The sequence below is a fragment of the Sparus aurata genome, chromosome 7 (genome assembly GCF_900880675.1).
Source record: "Sparus aurata chromosome 7, fSpaAur1.1, whole genome shotgun sequence".
NCBI lineage: Eukaryota > Metazoa > Chordata > Actinopteri > Spariformes > Sparidae > Sparus > Sparus aurata.
The window spans coordinates 12,325,180-12,349,006 of NC_044193.1; the positions used below are offsets into that span (position 1 = coordinate 12,325,180).

General features: G+C 40.0%; 1 protein-coding gene across 1 annotated transcript in view; it reads right to left on the bottom strand.

Annotated features, from left to right (window-relative positions):
• Positions 1–2,658: 2,658 nt before the first annotated feature.
• LOC115585119 (uncharacterized) overlaps positions 2,659–23,827 on the bottom strand; it is a 29,261-nt gene continuing 8,092 nt past the window's right edge. The window contains exons 8-17 of the mRNA XM_030423249.1: positions 13,779–14,316; positions 13,498–13,657; positions 13,218–13,334; positions 12,754–12,855; positions 12,358–12,586; positions 11,639–12,269; positions 11,348–11,501; positions 11,153–11,242; positions 10,860–11,055; positions 2,659–10,246 (exon numbers count right to left, since the gene is read on the bottom strand). Coding sequence (XP_030279109.1) covers positions 3,189–10,246; positions 10,860–11,055; positions 11,153–11,242; positions 11,348–11,501; positions 11,639–12,269; positions 12,358–12,586; positions 12,754–12,855; positions 13,218–13,334; positions 13,498–13,657; positions 13,779–14,316 — 9,275 coding nt within the window. The 3' untranslated portion in view covers positions 2,659–3,188. The remainder of the gene's footprint in view (positions 10,247–10,859; positions 11,056–11,152; positions 11,243–11,347; positions 11,502–11,638; positions 12,270–12,357; positions 12,587–12,753; positions 12,856–13,217; positions 13,335–13,497; positions 13,658–13,778; positions 14,317–23,827) is intronic.

Consider the following 23,827-nt stretch of genomic DNA (forward strand, 5'->3'; position numbering starts at 1 on the left):
ACCTTTTCTATCTAAAAGGGGGTTTCTGTCTGTCTGTCGGTTCTCAAACCATCAGACACAAATCAAATTTAATCTTCATGTCACTATTTTGTAGCATAAATTAGGAGCCAGACAGAGATTTAGAAGCTGTTTTCATGAAATAACCAAAGCCAGAACACAACATGTAGAGTGTCAGAAAAGTTTCACATTATAACGTGATCAGCTGGACGGACACCTAACCTAGGGTTCCACGGGCTGACGTCACGCTGCGGCCTCCAATCAGACGCTCGGATCGGACAAACCTCCACAGTCAGCATGAAATGTCAATGACAGTATAAATATATCAATGAAACTGAGACTATCCAGGTGGATTCATGGATTCACTTCCACCCCCTCCACACGAGACCAACTTATCACTTTATAACGTGAAACTAATCACATTATAATGTGAAACTTATCGCGTTATAACGTGAAACATATCATGTTATAACGTGATACTGATTTTTTTGTTTTGTTTTCTGGTATGGCAGCAATACCCTTTGGTACTTCTGTATATAAGTCTACTACAGTAAACAATTTCAAATGTATTGATCAAGTTACTTTTTTCTTTGCTAGAATTTAGAGAAAAAGTTGTCAGCTCTTGTCTGTAGATTACTTTTCACTCATTTATATTGTGAGGGTTTGTTTTACATATCCTATAACTACAGATAAAGGGCAAAATGTGTTACATTTTCTGTTCCATATTTGTTTTCGTGTTTTGTCTACTTTCTATCATGTATAATATTTGCATAACATAATCCAGATTGCATGTGTGTATGTCTTCCAACATTTGAGTGCACCGATAATGTTCGTGCCAGTAACACTCATTTAGTGCAGTTTTTGTCTCTATGAGCTTTCAAACACATTCTCTATGAATTCAGTTATATTTGATTTAGATTTGACCAATGAAACATCCTAATAGTTTTTAAAATTAATTCATATTTATGATTCATGCTGGTATGATTAAAGTCAATGTCGTTCTGATGGTATAATTCTTTTTTTCTAATTAAGACATTCATTTTGGTGGTTTATTACATAATCAAATGTGTATTATTGTGTATAAATATATATATGTATGTTATTACATTTTCTTGATAAAAAAGTGCGACATCTGCATTTTGTAATTACTTAAGCAATATATAAGAACTTATTACAAAATGCGGCAAAGTTTATTACATATTGCGTTCAAGAATTTTATTACAAAGTGTGGTAGATTATTACAAAATGCAGCGTTATTACATGATGAATCGAAAATGTATTACATTATTACATAATGTGGCGCTACAGGCAGCCTTACATACATACAACTACATTTACAATGGAGAGTTACAACTACTGCATCACCTTAGAACATATCTGACATATTTGTACTTAACTTAAATCACTTTAATTGTAAACTCGGAGAGTAATAATGTGTCATTCATCTATACAAAGGATGGATAATCATACTTTCTTAGACAGATAACAATGTAATGTGTTTGCCTTTGTATGTCATTGATATTTTTGTCTTGTTATTTTTGATTATTGGTTTTCACGTTGTATGGTTGTATGCTGTATTGTTATTTCTCTTCTTTGTGTCTTTGTGTCATGTAATTGTTTCTTGAAAATCAATACAAAGTTAATTATTAATAAAACAGGAATCTTCAATTGAATGTACTCTAGTATCAAAAGTAATTCTATACAATGTAGAATTTTACATAATGAAAGTAAAAGTAAATTACACATACATTTACATGTATCCATTTAGTGTAATCCGAGGGTCACTTTTTCAGGGCCTATACCGATTATTAGAAATCAAGGAGACTTAAATCCGATATTTGGAACCAATGTTCATTAGCAGTAAAACTGAAAATCTGTGTCAAAACTTCAACAGCCAGTGATGAAATAAACCTAATAAATAAAACCCCAATACTATGGGTAATGGCTAATTGTTAGAATCAGTTATTGTGCTGTTTATTTGTTGTTGCTGTACTGTCCGAATGCCAATCAATCAAAAAATGTACTTGAGTGTATGTTTTCATTTGTAAAGTAACCAGTAGTTGTCCTTAAATATAGCACTTTAGTTAATGCATTTACTTACATGCAAATTACCAAAGCCAGACTAATATCAACTCCTTGCTGGATGCTGTGATGCCTGAAACAGAACTAAAGATTCAACTGAATGCTGTCGCCCCCCTTTGGTAGGACATGAGCTTTGCAGGTGGCTTTGAGAAGAGCTTAGAATTTCTTCCAAGGACTTTGCTCGTTCTCAGGTAATGTCTATCCACAACTGATTGTCACAGCAAGAACCCTTAAGACACCTTAATTAAAAAAACAGATTTTGTGCCAAATAGACAGTATTATAGTGAGAACATGACTCACTCAAAAACCAACCATGCTGCTCTTTCATGATTGAAGATTTTATCTGCTTACTTTGTTTCACCAGTCATATTTTAGCAATAAATATTACACAGCCAAAAAAACACAGAGCGCCAGTCTCTTTTGAAAAAATAGAACTACAGTGTGTCATTAACCACTTCAGTTTCAATTGTACCTCTAAACCGTACTTGACTATGAATTTTCTCTCAGATTTCAGTACTTACCAGTCACATCGCAAGCAATCATTGAATCCAAATATTAATGACAAAATCAGACTTAATACACATTTAAAACACATGTCTTGTTTTATTGACTTCTTGCATTCTAAAAGAGCAATCACACAAGCCATTGTTTTATCAGCAGAAGAATATAAAAGCCAGATCAAGGCTACTGTACTGACACCATGGCTATGTTAAAAAAAAACAAAAAAAAACTGTACATCTTCTGTACAAAACATTGAGTAGCTAAATTTACAAGTGATCGCTTAAATTCAAGAGACATTTAGTCATAAACAAATAACAAAAATAATCAAATCTACTTTTAATACAGCAAAAAAAAAACTAAAAAAAAACTAGAGCATAAAGAAACTCATACATCTGAGCATTTACATATCAAGCCATGTCTAATCTTTTGCATGACGTTGGTCATGTTGAAATAACACGGGCAGCCACTTTCCTCTGGGGGAAAAAGAAAAAGTACATTCAGTGTGTGTTATGCTGTTGTATCTCTATCCAATGTGATGATACTAAGCATTTATAGATCAGCCTTACTGTGCTAAGAGGTCCATGGGTCTAACTTGGCTTTTTTTTCCATCACTGTTGGGTTTCTCCTGATTTATCAGCTTCATTGCACACTTCTTTTATTCCTTCTCCACCCCCTGGGCATGCAACTACAGATGCACTTTTTTTACCAGCAGGACTTTTCTCCTGCTGCTGTTTTTGCCCTTTGACCAATTCTCTTTCTCTACTCACTGTTCTACCTCTACTCCATTTCCTGTCCACTGAATGACTCACTTGTTTTTGTTTTGGGCTGAAGACACCAGGATTGCTCATCACACGATTTGGGAAGCGTATGAGACCTTCTGTTGGAGTAGGAAGTAAGGCACCTCTATGTCTCTGGGGTTTTACTTCGTGCTGATTTTGTGGGGTGTCAAAACCAGGGCCTCCACTGTTTTGAGCTGGACCTGGAGGCCCACTGTACTGTGCAGAATGTGGATTACTAGGACCATGGAATCTGGCAACCTGATGAGGACTATTAAAATGGGGTGATGATGGCTCAGATCCCCTTGAGTCTAACTCTGGGCCCTCAGAGAATAGCCTATGTCTTAAGCTTTCAGGTGTTGAGCCCCTCATGCCGGGTTTGTCAGGCCGTAGCCTTCTCATGTCTGAACCTCTCCTTTCTCTCCTAAAATCATCAAAACCTTGTCTAAGTGCTCCAGGGCTTTCCATGTCTACACCTTGCCTTTCAGATCCCAGCCCCTCACAATCTGAAAACCTCCCATCAGTCCCTGGAAAACCCTGGTGTCTTGATTCTGGACCTCTGGGGCGTCTTCTATCCACACCTTCAATCTCAAATCCTCTTCTGTTAGGGCATGAATTCAAAAAACCTTGGCCTTCCCTATGAGGTCCTTGTACTTCCATGTTTGGTCCTCTCATATTACCCCTGAATTCATGCTGCCCTGAGTCATTAATCATATCTGGACCCCCTCTTATATCTGATCCTGGTTCTCTTATGTCTAGTTCTTCTCTGTCATGGCCTTGTTCTCTATTGTCTACATCTCTTACCCCTCTAAAAAACTGACCAGGCCCCCATCTGTTTGGCCCATTACCCCCTCTTTCAGGCTCTCTCCATTCATTTCCAGATCCTTCCCTACTGGGCCCTGGGCACACCATATCTGGGTGATCCCGGACAGGCCCTCGACCCCTGCCATGTCTTCTCCAATTATCTCCTGCACATGCTCTTTCATTTCCTATACCTTCCATATTGAGCCCTCTTTCATCTGACCATTGTTGCTCTGTGTCTGTTCCTCTACTATCAGGAGCAGAGCCCCTGAAGTCTGGCCCATTCCATCTCTCTCCCTGACTGAAAGTGGTCATATCTGGTTCTGGTCCTCTGATGGTTCTCCTCATAGGCCCTGGACACAAGTTACGACCTATTCTATCAGGTTCTGGACCCTCTCTATCTGGGATTTCTTGGATAGGCTCAGACCCTCCAAAGTCAGCCCCCCCCCAGTGTGGACCTCTTCTATGAGATTCTGGGCCCTCCATATCTGGAGGTCTTCTATCTGGCCCTAGTCGTCTGAAACTCGGACTCTCTGGACCTCTCCTGTCAGGCACTGGGCCCTCAACATTCGGACCTGGATGCTGGAGGCCAGGTCTCCTCATGTTTGGACCTCCTGGACCTCTCCTGTTGGGCCCTAGACCCTCAATACTAAAGTCTGGTCTTTCCAGTCTTTGTCCCCTGATATCTAAACCTCTCCGGTCTAGCCTTGGGCCCTCCATGTCTGGATGTCCAATTTCTGGCCCCAAATCCCTTATGTGTGGTTCTCCATGTCCTCCAGTGTGAGGCCCTGGCCCTTCCATATTTGGACCAGTTTGGTCAGGCCCCAGTACTTTGAAGTCAGGCCTAGGTCCCCTCATATATGGTTCTCTCTTGCCAGGACCCAGTCCACCTGTGTTTAGATCTCCCGATCCTCTCCTGTCAGGCCCTTGACCCTGCATAGGTGGACCTCTCCAATCACAACCAGGCACTCCTATGTCTGGGCCTCCTTGTCCTCTCTTGTTATGTCCTGGTCCATCCATGACCTGATCTCTCCTTTCAGATACTTGTCCATGAAAATCTGGACCTCTTGGTCCTCTCCTGTCAGGCTCTTGACTGTCCATCGTGCGACCTCTCCTTTCATGTCCTGGCCCACTAAAATTTGGGCCTCCCGGTCCTCTTCTATCAGGTCTTGGAGCCTCTAACGCTGGACCTCTCTTTTCATGTTCTAGTACTCTTCTGTCAGGTCCCTGACCAACTATAGAAAGACCTATCCTATCAGGCGCTGGTCCACTGAAAGCTGGACCTCCTGCTCCTCTTTTGTCAGCTCCTGGAGCCTCCATGACTGGGATTCTCCTATCAGGCCCTGGTCCTCTGAAATCTGGACCTCCAGGTCTTCTACTGTCAGGCCCAGGGTGCTCCATAGAAAAACTTCTCCTGTCAGGCCCAGGATGCTCCACAGACGGGTGTCTGCTTTCTGGCACTGGGCCCCTAAAGTCTGGACCTCCCGGTCCATTCCTTTCAGGTCCAGGTCCTTTAAAATCAGGACCTCCAGGTCCTCTCCAGGCAGGCCCACGGCCCTCCACAGATGCATTTCTCCTATCAGGCCCTGGCCCTCTAAAATCAGGACCTCCAGATCCCCTCCTGGCAGGCCCAGGACCCTCCATGGATAAGTCTCTGCTTTCAGGCCCTGGTCTCCTGAAATCTGGACCTCCTGGTCCTCTCCTTTCATGTCCTGGACCTCTGAAATCAGGACCTAAAGGTCCTCTCCTTTCATGTCCTGGACCTCTGAAATCAGGACCTAAAGGTCCTCTCCTTTCATGTCCTGGACCCTCCATGGATAAAGCTCTCCTATTAGGCCCTGGTTCACTGAAGTTTGGATCGTCAGGTCCTTGCATGTCATTCTCAAAACCTCCTATATCATGACCTCTCCTTTCAGGCCATGGTCTGCTGAAATCTGGACCTGCTGAGCCACCCCTGTTAGGCCCTGGAACCTCCATAGGTAGACCTCGCCTTTCAAAGCCTGGTCCTACAAACTCTGGACCCCCTGGTCCTCTCAGGTCAGGTCCGTCATTATTTGGACCTCTTCCCTCAGGCACTGGTCTCCTGAAATCTGGACCTTCAGGTCCTCTCCTGTTATGTCCTGGGACCTCAATATTAGATCCTCTCCTCTCAAGTCCGGGTCCCATGAAATCTGGACCACCTGGTCCTCTCCTGTTATGCACTGAAACGTCAATATCAGGGTCTCTCCTTTCAGGTCCTGGTGTCATGAAAGTTGGACCACCTGGTCCTCCTATCTCATGCCTCAGGTCCTCCACATTTGAGCCTGCCCTATCAGGTTGATGGACTCTCCGTTCATTTTGACCAAAAGGCCCTCCACTGACTGGACTTAATCCTACCCTATCTGGACCTCTCCAATGATGTTGTATGTCTGATCCTGGGACACTCCAATCTGAATCCCTCATTTGTGGACCCGGTCCCCTTATCTCAGGACCAAGAAAACCTGGCCCTCGACCTCCCCAATCAGAATTTGTAGATTTTGTAGTGGGATCTCTGACATCTTGACCAATTTGTTCACTTCTCCTCTCTAGCCGTAGACCCTGTATGGTTCTTTCTTGCATGTCTGTATCCCTCCAATTTGATCCTGTTTCTCTAATGTCTCTACCTGAACTCCTTGCATGTGACTCACTTCTATTAACCCTTGCATCTGAGCCACCCATCCCATCCATATTTTGGACATGCCCTTTATTGACCATACCCATTATTATTTGTGGGCCGTGCCGGTTGTCTGTCATTGCTGGGGACAGTCTTTCTGCTATCAGAACTGTACCCTCTGAACCTGCAGGTGTATGTGAATCTAAACTCCTTTCTCGACCACCACCCACTCTGCTCAAGTCTGCATCTCTTCCATGTGGCTGAGCGCCCCTTTTCGGAGGGCCCCTATCCTCTAAAACCGGACTACTATCATGTCTTGATTGTTTCTGAACTCTTCCTCTGAAAGATGGACTTGGATGATCCAAACCTAATAAAGGCTCCTTTAAGCCTAAGCCCCTATTGTTATGATCAGGTCTATCCAAAAAAGGACCCTTCATGATTTTATCTCTCCTCTCATTCTGTTGACCTGTTCCTCCCATATGTATGTTTGGAACATCTGGTAACAGCATCTGGCCTCTCATTACTGCTTCACAGCTTCTCACATCAGAGGCTGTACCTTTTACTTCTGGGTTTACACCTTGCATACTAGAGCTTTCCATATGTTGCACTGAATTCCTCAAACCAAAGCCTTTCATGACTGGCCTTAAACCAATTATATCAGGGCTGTGATGTTGAATACCTGCTTCACCCATATTTGTCTCTGAACTCTGCATCCCTGTCGCTGGTTCCTTCATATATTTCTCTTGACCGCTCATAGCTAGGCCTTGTATTTGTGATCCAGGAACCCAAATACCAGGGTTTATGCCTGGACCTCTCATATCAGGCCCTGGGAATCTACCTCCTGTTTCTCTTACATTTATCTGTGGTCCCCAATGTCCAAGTGCTTTCACATCTGGTCCTGGATTCCTAATATTTGGACAACTCACACCAGATCCTGGTAGCTTTGTCATACGGTCTAGTTCAGGTCCTGAGCCCTGGATATCTAAACCTGGGGTTGGATTTAAATGTCTTCCCACTTGACTTAGTATTTCTGGATGCTTCAAGCCTGAACTTTCCCCTTCTATCTGTTGGCCTGCCTCTATAATACCTTGGCCTCTGACACCTGGACCTTGTAGTTGTTGGGCTTTAAAGTCCAAATATCTTACATTTGATATTGGACCTCCACCAAGTGGCATTGAAGCATTTGTATATGCCTCAGGATCTCTTATTTCTTCAGTCTTAACACAGTCAAGCTTTTCTATAGTGGTAGGTTTCACAAACTGGGGCTCTGGATCAGGACTCTGAGGAGAATCTCGAATAGGTGGATCAATTTCTCTTAGAGGAACAGTGCTTTCAACTTTGTCTTTAAGCATGGTTTGTTGTTGAGAGGGTTTATCCAACTGTGTAGAAAAATCTGTAGCTGTTTTGTCATGTACACTGACTGAATTCTTTTGAAGCTCTTGGGATGTTGGCAGTTCTGAAATCTCAAGCTTCACATTGTGAAGAAGTTCATGTGAGCAAGGTGAACAGTCTTTATCGGGGATCTCAACAAGGTTACATTTTAACTCATGTCCATCAGGGTCATTTTTAATAGTAACTGACATTGGTGGTTTCTCACCAAGTTGAGGGGAAGGTCTGTGCCATTTTGGTGAAAGTGACGTAGAATCTGTTTTGCCAGGAGATGATGGGGATCGTCTATGTCCATGGGAATGTCGACGATTAGTACGCTCTTTACGATGACGACTCTGCCGTTCAGACTGGTCTCTAGCTCTATGTCTGGACCTGTCCCTTTCACTTCTTCTGTGTCTATCCCTTTCTCTATGTCTCTGGGAATGTGAAGGAGAACGCCGCTGTGATTTTCTTGAGGGACTCCTATGGCGGTCCCTTTCACGATGACTCCGCCTCTTTGGTGACAGCCTTCGCTTTCTGCTGTGATGAGATATCTTAGGAGAGCTCTTGTGGCTGGTACTATGCCCTGTTCTAGACAAAGATGAATCACAAGTCTTTATACTGCCTACTTGAAATACATCCTCTTGAATTTCATTAAAAAGTGATTCATCCTCAGGATCATATTCTACCTCAGAATCTTCAATCTCTCCAGCAGAGGAATACTTGTCACTTTCCTTAACATCTTGCTGTGTTCCATCTTGCTCTGTAACAGTATCTGTAGTTTCTAAATTAGAGATATCAGTTGTTTCTTCAACCTTAGCAGTTTGAGAATCCACATTTGAACTGTCCTCAGTCTCTGTAAGGTTGCTGGTCTTGTCTGTTATTTCTGAAGGCTTTGACTCTGTCTGCATTATACCACTCTGCAGAGATGACAGTTGACTGACAGGCACAGGTTTTTGTGGGGGGGACATCAGGGAATCAGAAACAGAAAAGTGAGCCATGAACATGCCAACAGCCTCTCTCTGTTGACGCAATGCCTCTTCCTGCTCCTTCAACTGCCGTTTTTGCTCTTCAATTTGCTTATTAAGCTCCTCAAGCATCCGTTGTTGTTCAGTTAGTGTTGCAGCAGAGACAACCACAGTTCCTGTAGGAAGGTTCTGCGTTACTTCAGCTGGGGAGGAAGTATGTGCTGGAGAGCATGTGGGTGCTGGTATTGTAGTCTTGGTGGAAATTGGGGTTGGGCATGATGAAGGATCTGACATTTGAGTTGGAACAGCAGGCTTTACTGCGACATCACTTTGAATATCTTCAAAGATAGTCTCGTCCTCTGGATCATAGGCCACATCATCGTCTTCGAAGCCTGATCCTGCAGGGCCATTTGCCTTAGTTTTTTCTATGCTCTGTGTATTAACCATTCCATATCCCATTGCTGGATCATACTCCTCTTCTGGATCATATGGTCGGTCAAAGTCATTTTCCTCTTCTTTTATTTCTTTGACTTTGGATTTCTGTCCATACTGCTGGACAATTGGGTCTATCATTGGTCCAGACACTTGAGAAAACAATGGACGCTTCTTACCACTAACTACTGTTGTTGTTGTTGTTGTTGTGGAACTTCCATCAGAGGGGACAATAGAGTCAGTTTGCTTAGTGCCAAACAAACTCTTTAAGATTGTTTGCAGTGGTGTCTTCCTGCTGGATTCTGTTGAAGGACTCATGTCAGGGATTATATTTGAGGTGGTAAGAGTTGAGGCAACAGTGGCTGAGGTAGAAAAAGGTTTTGCTCCAACGGAAGTCAAAAGAGATGGTATTGTAACTGAGTCGGAAGAGGAAGACTCTGATGGTGACCCAGGACAAGATGGTGAACCGGGAGGAGTGGTGTTAGCAGGAGTCTCTGGATCATAGGGTTGGAACATCTCCAATTTATCAGAACCATAGAGGACTGGAGGTTTTGGGATCCACATAGGGTCTTTGGACATATGAACCTTGGGTCTCTTCTCTTCAAATTCCTGTGATAAGCTTCCTGGACGTTTTACCTTCTGAACGATTGCCAGACCCAGAAGAAGATTAGGCCGTTTTTTTTCAAGCCCTGTGAAATGAAAGTGAGATAAAAAGAACATTAGAACAAACCCTATTTGAGGTTACTCCCAGTTTTTTCTTAATGCTTGACAATTTTGGTCAGAAAGGTTAAGTATTTATTCAGATCCATACGGGCTGGAACCTAAATGCAGGATGGTATCAAAATAACCTTAAAGCTCAAAAATGACAACTACATAAACATGAAACTGTTTCTTAGTAAACACCTCTGCCAGTTGGTAAGTAAAAAGTGGATACATTTTGGAAATGTGCAATTTTATTAAAAAAAAACAAAAAAAAAACAATAATCATTTATGCAATTACATGTTTAAAAGTTCTCATTGAATATTCAATGTTTATTAAAACAATTCTGACATTTTATCAAAGTGGGTTACTATTATTAGGGATAGAAGTGAGTGACAGAGTTTTACTGGGGGAAAATTTTTGTTCATTTTTTCAGTTCAGTTTCTTAAGTTATAAAAATAGTTGAAAGTTGATTTATTTGGTGAGATATTGCTGTATGAATCTAAGTTAGTGTTGAGCCTTAGAGGTGTTAATACAGATGTTCGTCTAAACCCAATAAGGCAAACATAAGACTATTATTGGTAGATAGAGCATTATCATACCTGGTCCTTCAAGAGGTTGTAGTATGGATGGGATCGATTCCTTTGCACTGAGTGGGACAAGGTATAAATCCTTGATAGAACGGCTGCTATTGGCAACCACACCAAAACGACCTCTGCTACTGAAATAGGAAAATAGGGAAACATAGGCCACTTCTTCCTCTTCTGTTGCAGGGTGAAATCGGATCACACATAACTCCTAATAAGCACAAAAAAACAAGCAAAAGTAGGTGTAAATTACTGATTTTCAACATTTTGTGCAAGACACAGGAATAAGTACTCTATCTTCTGCTCGCCTTTGTAACAGAGGTCTTCAGTTTTGCAACATAGTCCCACACTGTTTCAGGCATGATTCGTCCTCCAATTTGTATTGTATCAGGTAGATCCTACACAGAAGGAAAAAAATGTTAATATCTTTTCAGCCAATTCAATGACAGATCATTTTGATACAGCTCTGTGAAATTTAAATAGTTATATTTTTAGTGCTATACCGCTTTTAGATTTTCAGTAGATCCTGAAACCAGATATCCTTTGGTGACAAACTTGGCGACACTGAGCATGTTAAGGAAGCCTTTCCACACTATGTCTTGCTTAGTCAAGAAATGAGTAGTCTCGTCATCAGCTGCCGATTCCGATATCATGGACCTGACACACAAACCACAACAACACAATGACAATCATATCCACACAATATACTCAACTGTGTACTACCTAAAACAGAATAAAGTAGAATAATTCAATTATTTTACACGTGCTTTACACTTGCACAGTTCTTTTAATACCTTGATGTGCCATAGAGTCTGGGATCTGCAGAGGAAGTTGGCTTCATTAAGATAGATTTAGGTATTGTTTTTGTTGGTGGTGGTGGTGGTGGTGGTGCGGAAGCAGGTGCTGAACGCATGGCTGATCTAGTCTCTTTCAGGGGAGCATAGGGGACTGAATGGTTATGGGTTGTGTTACTGGGACCAGGGATACCACTAGATGAAGCAGAGAACCTGCTTGCCGCAGTGCGGGGGTCACGCCTTGTGATGGTAACTGTGGAGACTGCTGGAATCACAACTGGCGAATATGCTCTGTTTTTTGTAGAAGCTTTAGAAGTTTCTGGAGTTGGGGATGCAGGGGACTCCATGACAGGGGAAGTAGGTGATTCTAAAGTAGGGGAGGCTGGAGAATCCATTGTGGGGGAAGCAGGAGATTCTACTATTGTCAATACTGGGGAGTCAATGATAAGGCGGGATGAAGGATCCATTAGGGATGATGTTGGAGAATCCATGTCTGGTGAGTCAGGTGGTGCTCGCAGAGGGGAATCATCTCCTGCAGACTTTCTCCAAGCAGGTTCATATTTATCTTTTGTTTCAGAAACCTTGGGCCTTTTCTTTATGGGTTCCTCCTCATCCCCAGCAAATGTTTGGCCTTTGGGAAAGAACAAGAATCTACTTTGAAAAACTAAAAGTAACAATGGTTGGCCATTAGATAATATTGTAAAACATGTTTTAATCACCTGTGCATATCTTGCATTTTAAGTCAAAGAGGTGAGATTTGTGCTCTGATGTTGTATCCTTAAGCATACAGGCGAGGATATCTGGTACAGCCTTGCTCTGGATTTGCTGGCCTGTTCTAGTCCTGGGAGCCCGAGCAGGGGGAGGGGCAGGTGCAGGAGCAGCAACAGGTGCAGGAGTAGGAGCAGGAGCAGGAGCAGGAGCAGGAGCAGAAGGACCCTTTTTCTGTTCCTGTGAAGAGGCATAACCCAGCACAAACACATAAACAAGACCTATCTCAAAAAATACAATATGTGGCCTTTCATGATAAATGTTTCTATGAAGCATATTAGACAATATAATGACCATATAAAATGTTTATATGACACAAATTCAATGCAAATTAGGAAAATACATACCTTGCTTATATCTGGTCTAGCGGGATTTAAACTGGGCAAATCAACTTTCACTGCTTCAGGCTTCTGCAAGAGACTTGCCGTTCTAGTGGGTGCATCTTTAACCTACATAAACACAAACAAGGGAAGACAGAAATATAATATTAGCATAATATCTTTAAAAGAAAAGAACCTCTCTATAATGTATAAAATTGAGTAAATGTGGCCAAGTGCCTTTCTTCAGTTTGTTTACACATTAATTATATTGTCCTAATGTTCATTCATAATAATACCAATGAATGAATACAAAATGACCTGTAAACGGTTAATTAAGGTTCATGGTTACCAAAGCCAGAAGTGTTATTTTCCTACTTAAACACAAATAAGGGAAGACAGAAATATAATATTAACATAATATCTTTAAAAGAAAAGTATACCTTTTATATGTTTTATGTTGGTTGTTGATTTTAAAATCTATTACACTTTACCTGTGTTGTGTCTTTTGCACTGGGCTCCGATGCCTTTATAGCCTGCATATCCTTCTGGCTCATCCTGACCAGTCTGAAGGGACTGATCTCTCCACGTACAACACGATACAAAAAGCCCTAGAGAGAACCCACATCCTGTCAGTTTGCTAGAAAACATAAACAATTATGACTTACTCCAAAAACCTCATTATACAAATCTCTGCAATATAAACATTTGTATTTAAATCCATGGTAACAAAAATCACAAAATAGAGATGAGTTTTAGCAACTTTGAACAAACCTTGTTTCTTGGGTCTTTCAGGTTGAACATTATTGTTCTGTACTTGTTCATGTATTTGCTGTCTGTGTTGCGAAATATGTCAAACATCTCCATCTCAATGTTTGCAACAAACTTTGCAACTTCACTCTCAGTCATCTCCAAATCCTCACAATCACACACCCTTGAGAAATGAAAAGGCAGTTAGTCAACAAATTTGTTCTGCATCACTGCTCTGACAAACTGCAAAGGCCACAATTAAGTTCCTGGTGTGTAAAATGTGAAACCTGTAGGACAGTTCTAACCTTTTAAACAGGATGCTGGTGAGGGAGCGCTGGATGCTCTGTCTGACCTGGTTATTGGGCTGAGAAGGTCTGGAGGATGGAGCACTTGGTGCAGGTGGCACTGGCAGATTTCTGGTTTCGTTCAGCAGTGTCGGGGCTGATGAAGGCCTCTGGCAAGTTGCAGAGGCTGACACGTGGCTGGAAGATGGCTGGGATACAGACTGCTTCTTTGGTATGACATATGTGGTTTTAGTGACTATTAGGGCCCCTGTTTCATGATGTCTGGGAGTTGAGGTGGATGGGGACTGTGCAGCTGGAGACAGACTAGATTTTGCTGGGCTGGGTGGTATACAGGAATTTGATTCTGCAGATTCCTGCTTAGACACATCACCACCGTTGACCGGCTCCTTTGGTTTTTCTTGAGTTTGGCTCAGTGGTGTGGCTGGCTCAGCAACAGGCTGGGAAGAAGGAGCAGCATCTGTAGAGGTTTCCTCTGGAGACTGTTCTAATGGAGTTACGTCCTCAATGTCAGCCTCGACCTGTTTACTGTCTGTTTTAGCTGTTAGAAAAAAGAACAGCAGGGTATTTCGTTAATATGACTGATAATAACTGTGCCATACACCAACATGTCACAATATGTATCAATCTGGGGTAAGTTGAAAAAAAAGAATGAGTAATCAAGGCGCTTATTGATCTGCTTTTTAGAAAATTTAAAATCGGGCCTATAAGGTAAGGATTGTGACTGTAAAATAATCTGATGAAATAGGAGGAAAAACAAACAAAAACATAAATGTCTGAATAACTGAACAATATATAAATTTCTATAATTCTTTTCTTGCCAATTAGATATATTCTTCTGTTTACAGAGCAAACGATACTGTTGATAATGTACTTGCAACATTACAACACAAACATTATATTTAATGTAAATGTCAATACTGGTGTGGCATCCTATCATTTGCTAATTTATTCAATGACTACCTCTCTATAATGTATAAAATTGAGTAAATGTGGCCAAGTGCCTTTCATCAGTTTGTTTACACATTCATATTTTCCTGATTTTCATTCGTAATAATACCAATGAATGAATACAAAATGACCTGTAAACGGTTAATTAAAATTCATGGTTACAAAGCCAGAAGTGTTATTTTAGGGAAGGTGTTTTGATGGTTCAAATGATCATATTAATATCATAACACATACTTGTGTTTTGTTTTTTACATTATTGTGGACATAACTGACACTCTCTGTTATGTACCATTTCTGTCCCCCAAATTCCTCATAAGGAAGCTAATGGAAGAAGTAATTTGGCAGACGATCGCTCAGTGAATAGTTTAAGGTATTTCATATAAAATCACTGTCCTCATATGGAACAATGCAAAAGCACAGTTATCTTCAATTTGAAAGTTTATCTTAAAGCTTCATCTCTTAAAAAGGTGTACTTAATTTTTTATTAATTTTTTTTATCTCAGACAGTTAATAATTACCATATTATTGAGGTAATTATACTAAGTCATAAATAGTTATTTGTATTTTCACATAAAGAAGCCATCCTTGAGGGACACAATGCCCCCAAAACATTGTTTTAAAGCCAGAAAGGTAGCTACTTATAAGGGTCCTGCATGTATAAATACAGTAAAACTGTGTGAAATTGTGTTGTCCTTTGAGGACAGTTTGTTTTTTCAGTTTGCTTAGTCAAGAAAATATATCAGTGAAGACTTTTTTCTCCTCTTATTAAGTCTTCCCCAAAATTACACAGTGCCCCTTTGATGTCTTATATCTTAAGTTTTTTCTATGCCACAGTAAAGCACTTTGGAATTCCTTGACTGCCTTGACTTCCCGGAGTTGTATCAATATGTTGAGTCCTGACGACTTCAGTCTGATTACTACTGACTGTAATTTTCTCTGCACAGGTGAAAAGCCTCTATGCTTCAAAACCTCTGATAATACGGCGATCAAGTTGTCCTGATCAGTGTTTTTACAGCTGGGACTTAATACCAGAGAACATCTCTCTCGCTCTCTGTGGAAATGTCATTAGATGGGAGGTGTGGAGTGATCCCAGATGCCAGATGTCAGATGTCCACTAGGTATTGCGGATCATGTCGTTCTCTTGGGCGGATAAAAACAATGAAGGTGGGAAACTATGGGTGAGGGGTGGGCCTAAAGGTCAACAAAAGCAAGCTTATGAAGTGAAAAGTGGAGCGGAGGTGCCCATGAGCAAGGCCCTTAACCCAGATTACTCCAGTGGAGCTGCTCAGTGGCCAACAGCTCAGAGTGTGGTTGCACTGGATAGCCTCCAGTTGGAAATTTGTAACTATGTGAATGTCATCGCATCCCTGAAAAAGAATGCACCGATTGCTCTCACTGAGGGTATTATGGGTATTGACAGAGGCAGCCTAACAAAAAACTGATTCATTAATAAACACATGAAGGAAGGAATGAAGGATTTAAATATGCAAGTGCGTCACCAACTGCATCTATTAGGTAAAGAATGAAGAATCTTTATTCCTGCAAGATTTGCCATTTAAAGTGTGTGTGTGTGTGTGTGTGTGTGTGTGTGTGCGTGTGTTTGTGTGTGCAGTTTTGTGTGAGAGAGTGTCAAAGAAAGGAAAAAACAAGACCATCTGTTTCATTAGCAGGGTATCAAATCATATGTCCTATCAAGGATTAAATGAGGAACATCAAGGCACTTTAAGGTGTGCAGAATACACATACTTGTGAAACTGTGGTACGTAATCATAGCATCAAAAATAAAATCTGTATCACTCTTTAGATCAACCCAAACAGTCAAATAAAATCTTTAATAGTCATGCAGTCCTCACAGGCGGATTTGTGTTATTTGTGATGAAGCTTCAGTGAAAGTTCAATAAGATCTTTTCTTTCATATTTTACCTTCTATTCTTCTGTGGTGAAATCCTGCTTTTGTCTCACTCTAAACTTCCATCCCTTCTTTCACGATTCTGACGTCACCATGCCTTAGGAATGATCTTTGCTGGAGCCAATCAGTCCTCAGACCAGTTCTTAGATATCATTCCACCTACTACTGTGCAGTCTGCCACTCGCCATCATCACCATTTCCTCCAGAGTGTTCCAGGTGATTCAACAGAGTTTCCATCTACCACCTGCTGGCTTTACTCCACCACCATCAGCATCTAGACTTCAGGGGATACTGTTCTATCTCTTATCTTCATATAGGCCAGTGATTAATGACTAAGCTTCACATCGATGGCGTCCAATCGCCAAAAACTTTCTCTGTTGCTAATCTCCATTACTTCTGATATACATTTCCAATTCATTGCTCTGTATTAAAATACTACATGTAAACTGTACACATTTCAATTATGTCTTGATTCATGAGATGAGCACATTTAGTGAAAAATAATGTTGAGGAAATTATAGTATTACTCTACTTGTACAATTTTTAGGTCATTTTTCTTGAGTATTTCCATATTATGTATTATGTAATTACTTTTTACTTCTACTCCAATATATCTGGAGACAAATATTGTACTTTTTATCCACAACATTCATTTTGACAGCTGTAGAGTCACTAATCAAAATATAATCCTTTTGATAAAAAGTTTATTTTCTGAATATAACATTAATTAGCATCTTTTCACCATGTAGGAATACCTTCTTTTGTTATGTCCCAAACATATTTGAGTGTGACAACATCAAGGATAGGATGACCTACAAAGGGGATTTTGAAGGCGAGGGAAACGTGTTTGATGTTTTTTTTTTTTGTTGTCCTTGAATAAGTAAGGTGACTGACAGAATTTCTCATTTCAGAAACTACTGTATATACAAGTACTATTATGCACTATTGTGTGTAATATTTTACTCTGTCACTAATTTTACCAGTCTTACATTTTACATTCCAACTTTACCTTTAAAGATAACCACCTGCAGCTGTTCTCATCAACAACGCCCAGACCCCCACTGAAACAGACTTTTAGACACTATACTGTGTATCAAACAAGTCTCCACATCTGATTTGATGCGGAACAGAAACACACAGCTATTTTTATTTCTACAGGTCTGCAGTCCTATATCATTACATACTCTTATTAGTCAGTATTTTGGACATTTCCTCCTCTTCATTTAAACATTTCTTTCCTTATTTTAAAGTCTTTCTTATGTTAATGACTCTTAATTGACATACTGTTACGTACCACAACACCCACACAAATTCCTTGTGAAATACTAGTTTACTTCCGTGTGTGCACATTATATTTCCCTAAAATAGCACCAACAGGTGAAATGTGCTGAGAATGTCATCCTTCATTTTTAATTGTAAAAGAGAATAAAGCTGTAAAATTACAGATGGTTTTAACCCTAAAGTCTTCCTTGTATATTGAGTGGAGTCTGTGTGTGTGCCATATGTCATATGAAAACAACATTTTGAAATTTCATTTAAAAAACAAAATTGCTCACCAAAGTCAGTGGACTTCATCACCTGAGTAACGCAGATGTCTGTACAAAATTTTCTGATTGTTCATTAAATAGTTGTGGAGATATTTCAATCTGGATAAAAGTTGTGGAACAACCAACAGACTGACATTGCATCCTAGACATCCTAACTCGTAACCGTTTTAAAACATGTCCCACCAATGTTCAAAAGTCTGTAGGTTTTTATGTGAGACATAAGATCACCATGTGATTTTGACCTGATGTATTCAAGATGAAAATCTGAGGACACATCACCCTCCCAGGTGTGCTACTCCTGAGCTTGAACTCTTGATTTTCAATTTGTTTAACTGAACTGTTAAAGTTCAAGTTTTTTTTTTAAGTTTTTGGGAAAATCACTTTTTTTTGCTTTGTTGCCAAGAGTAAGATGTAATGAATTTGAAATGCCTGCAAGGCAAAAATGAGGCTGGATGATGTACAGAACTTTTTCATGTCTGAGAACAGTGACTTCCTAATACACTAACTAGCTGCTGGCTACAGGTTTTGTATTCAATAAACAGACATGAGATAGGTATCAATCTTTTTATCTAACACCCCCCCCCCCCCCCCCCAAAAAAAAATCAGTGAATTTCCCAAAATATCGAACTCTTCCTTTAAGACCCTTTTCTTTTTGTTTACATTATGGTAAATCTTTTAAATACTTGGAAATTTTCCCTTTTGTGTTGATTCCTCTCGTCTTTGTCCACCTGCTGGGAGGGTTTACATGTGGAACATATGAAATATCATAACTAGAGGTCTCACCTAAGGACAGACAAACAAGATGGGAGTCAGTCTCCTATTGTCTCTTGAAGTGGATGCTATGATTAGTCTTATTGTAACATTGTGAGTCCTAAAATGCATCTTGACCCATGGTTTACAGGGTATTTTACCTCAGAGACGACTGACAGTAAGGATGACCTAAAAACAACATGGTGATTGATCTCTAGCACACTAAAATGGCACTCATCATGCTTCAGGCTGGGTATACATTCAGTTCAAGAATCAGTCACATAAGAGGGAAAATGTACCGTATGTATCCATGCCATATATGACTGGAGGTGAAATATTGAGTGGGATGTTATCTGTTCTCTACAAGCACACATGAGTTTAGAAAACATGGCAAATACTTGATGCAAAATTATTGTTCTGGCTATATCTAATTACATAACTGTGTGTTAAATTCACTTTGGAAATGAAAATGCTGGAGAAAATATTTGACATATCTAATACTAATATGTACTATTGTGCATCGCAATTAGAAAGTTGTACATTATAAATACAGAAAAGTCATAATCTCTTATAAACTAGGAAATACTGGAAATGTCAGTAAAGTTGGTGAGGTAGTGTAACTGTTTTCCCTCTGTTGCAAATTATTCATTTGACCAGTAGAGGGTGCTTGTGTTTCACAATTAAATGTATGTATTGAACTCGCAAATCATTGGAAACCTACCAAGGACATTAAAGCTTTGAGTGCATGTGACAGGAAATAATAAATAGGAGGTTTAAACAATGCAATAAACAGCAATGGGGATTCAAGAGAGAATGAAAGAATAGATTTAGGCTTAAACCTGACATTTAGAGGCAGCACCCCCAACTCTTACTCTCTTACGCTCTCTTCTCCAAACCAAACATTACACATAATAGTATGTGTGCACTGACCCACTGTGAAATAAACACATTACTATTCCAGACTGACTGTAAACACTGAAACCAACCAACGGAAATTACATGCTTTTCAAACGCTAGTGACACTAAAGCATGTGGTCACACGGCACTCAGGTTGAACAAAGTCGAACTGTGCACTCTTGAAAGAAATGCATTTACAGTAAGAAAAGAAATACTTTATCAAGAATATATTCTTTGCACTATGAAGCAAAAAAGCTTCATATAATGACATCCCATTAAATGCATCATAATGAGACTTTTGTGTAGGTGAAGATGTTATACCTGTGGACCCTGACAGGATTTCACTATTCACTATATAACCATTAAAGTTTCAAATGAGTGGATTAGTTCTTTGGAAGTTGTACGAAGAACGACAGCATTGTGCTCTGCTGGTGATGTGTCTTTGGTTGAGTGAAGTGAAACTTTCTAACCATTGGTTTGAAAAGGCAAAAAACCCTCAGTGAGAGCTGCTCTCTGTTCAGTTCATCCCCTTTCCTTTCCATTAACCCATCATATCATGCCCATGCACCAAGGATTTTTTGTTTATTTGAAAAGCCAAAACTACTTATTGCGGGCTTCTATAATCAAGGAATTTGTTATCTTAAAATGTATTTATTCAATGGGCCTGGCGTTTGATAACTATTCCAAGATGAGACAACTGTGTCAAGGGAGAAGACTTTGTACTTTCCAGTGACTTCAAACAGGTTGGGTTTCATTATCTTTTTGCAGAATGACGCAGAACACGGCTCAAATTACAAACAATGAGATTTCAACTAAAGGCAGAGGAGGAAGACAATGGGGCTGAAAGAAGTCTATCATCTGTGGTTCTGAAGTGTTGTTTGCCTGGGGAACGCATGGAAATAAAAGTATGGAAAACTGCCAAAGTATTTCTTCAGCACTATAATTCTTGAAGCCATTAATGTTAATACATTGTGTTACTTCACTCCCCATGGAGCATTATGGAGCAGAGTCTGTTCAAATGACTTCTGGATGAATAGGCAGAGTCAGATAAATAAAAAAAAAATAAGAAAAGTTTTGAAAAGATTTTTTTGAAAGGAGTGAGAAACATGTATTGTGAGCCCCCCGGTTAAAATCTCCCACACAGTTTACTTGTGTCTATGACAAATAATCACAAATGTTAGGCAACTGCAGCGACCCTGTGACTCAGGGTTTAATGGCCAGACCGTGAACTGCAACACAGTTCAGGTGAGGATAGGGACCTTTGTTGCACCTCGTGCAATGAAGCCACAAAAATGCCTCCAAAAATACCAAAGAATAAAGAAAACTAGGCAACACTTTTGCTACACTATTATAACACAATAACACTACAACAAGGTGATGTCATAGATCATGTGTGTTTGTGGCTCTCTGTTGTGTATATGGAGTCCTTTTAGGTTTCTGTTTGTAAAAGAAACTTGACAAATCCTTACAAACATGCTGCAAAATTTGAATCTGTATGTCACTGAAACCTCCAGGCCCTGATGGTCTGGTTGCTTGCCTCACTTACCCTACTGATACTCCCAAACAGTTCGCGGGTGCTGCTTAGTCACTGAACTTGATGTGTATAATTTCTCACAGTATACTTAATGTAGAGGGCACAGCTTCCAAACAGTACAGAAAGTGCTTGTTTACAACCATCAAGATCAAAATGTATTTTTCCTCAAGGATTCAGGTTTACATTTACTTAGTCCATTGTTGTGGGGTGTGATGAGCTGTGTGATTGCAAAATATTTTTACAGGCTACATTTTGTAGAAACACGCCCCAGATATAAAATCCTTTTAATCTTGAGTGTTTCACCAAAAGGACGTGTGCATCTTGAACTTCCTTGCATCTCACACCTGTGACAGATTTGTTTTTTCAGTATTTCAAAATAAGCAAAATGAAGTATGTGAGTAAAGATTAAGGGCAATTATTTATATAGAAGGTTCACACAGGAACAAAGCACAAATGGGCCGTGCTGCTCTTCCAACATTATGTTTGTAATTCATGACATTCTCAAGGAGGATGATACACTATAGTCAGCTACATCCTTTTAATATGCAGCTGCTAACATACTTAGAACAACATTCAAAAGCCTGTCCCTGTCTTTTGTATTAAAGTTTGGACAACAGAGTCTTTCTTATCCACAGAATTTTTTCAAGTTTCTATAGTCCCTCCCAATAGGGACAGTCAAAAGACAAAACTGTGGAAAGTGACAATGAAGTGTCTGGTCAATTCGAAAGGAAACTTCACTCAAAAGACTGTGGGTGTAAGAAACCCACATGTGAGCTTATTGGTCTATGAAGTTCATGAGCAAAGATTGAAACGATCTTTTAGTAAATTCAAATATCATGTAATGTTGGAAAACCCATTTAATTTCAGCTGTGAACCAGCGTGCTGATCAAAACCCACCATGACTTTTCATCAAATTTAGCTGGTCTTCATTAACCAAACTGGAAGCTTATGTTTTCTGAGGTTACGCTTGCTTTCTTTGGTTGGATTGGTTTCAGGATTTTTTTTGGCAAGGTGCTTAAGGCCCTTTGAACATCAAAATGTATGGACTTCGTAATGAATGGTGTTGTGAGAGAAATGTTTTGTATGATATGCTGACATAAATGAAACACTACTGTAAAGTATAGCTATTGGTTGTTTTTCACAGGAAGCTGTCCATTATCGTAAGATCAGACCAGCAATATGGTGAGGCACTGATACTTTGATTCACACTGACGATCACAGGGACTACTTTAAGGTCAAGCAGGAGTGGTATCTACTCATCTTCAAAAGGCCGTAAATGTAATTATGATAAAGGCCACACTTAGTTTCCTGAGATCCATGATGCAATGTGATGCAGAGATGAAGTTATGCAGCAAATCATCCCATGCTGCAACACCACCGTTCTTCAGGAGAGCACCTCTGTTCACCAGGCTACACCTGCCCTTAGGACTGCTGGTTGGCAGATGCTGTCTCAGCCTGCATCATTTCCTGACCACAACCCAACTGTGAACCTGTGAGACGCCCTGCAATGCCACAGCTGGAGACGTGATCTCTGCCTGACAAGAGCAAGCAGCTCAGTCAGGACTTCCCAAGAAATGTAGCAGTACCTCACAGCTGCACATCAAGTGGCTGTCTCCATGAGGCATAGAAAAGAGGTGGCTGCAACAGGTGATCACCAAGGGTTCTGCTGGACTACTGAACAACTACTGTAAATGGAGAACATGTGGTAGTTTTCCTATTCTTGTTTGTATTTATTTGATTATAGTTTCTTTTTGTGCCATCAGTATATATTTTGAGACTTAAAGTTAACACCGAACAACACGATATTTTGGTCAACAACCCTGATTCCAAAAAAGATGGAACACTGTGTAAAATGTAAATAAAAACAGAATGCAATAATTTTTTAAACAAACTGTTAACCGACAATATTTTTTTCTGTTTTTGAGTGTCCCCCGAGCCCATGTAGCAGTACCGTTTATACAATCATGTGTTTGACGAAGTAGTGAACCTTGCCCCGTCCCTGCTAGTAAATGATAGTATCCCCAATCATAATACTAACAGCTGTTTCTTTTTTTTGTTGGCCCTGTCCCAACATGTTTGAAAGTTGTTGCTGGCATCAAACTAATAAGCATATATTTACAAAAATCCCTTAAGTTCAAGAGGTAAAACATGAAATACATTGTGTTTGTACTGTTTACAATCAAGTATGTCAAAGATTATTAAAATATCTTTGTTTAGTCCAACTGAAATGGCAGTGAATACACCATCCCTCTCAATATTAAAAGTCTCAAAGTCTATAGGGTCAGTTTATCCAAATAAAATAAAAAAAAATATTTTCAAAGTTAGCCCTACAGAAGAGAAATACAAGTTTTTATGTAGCAAGGTCTTTATCTTCTGCCACCACTGCAATTCAAAGTGGCGAATCACATCACATAAGTCAATTAATCGTTTAATTTGAACAACTTACTCTATAAATAATGTGATA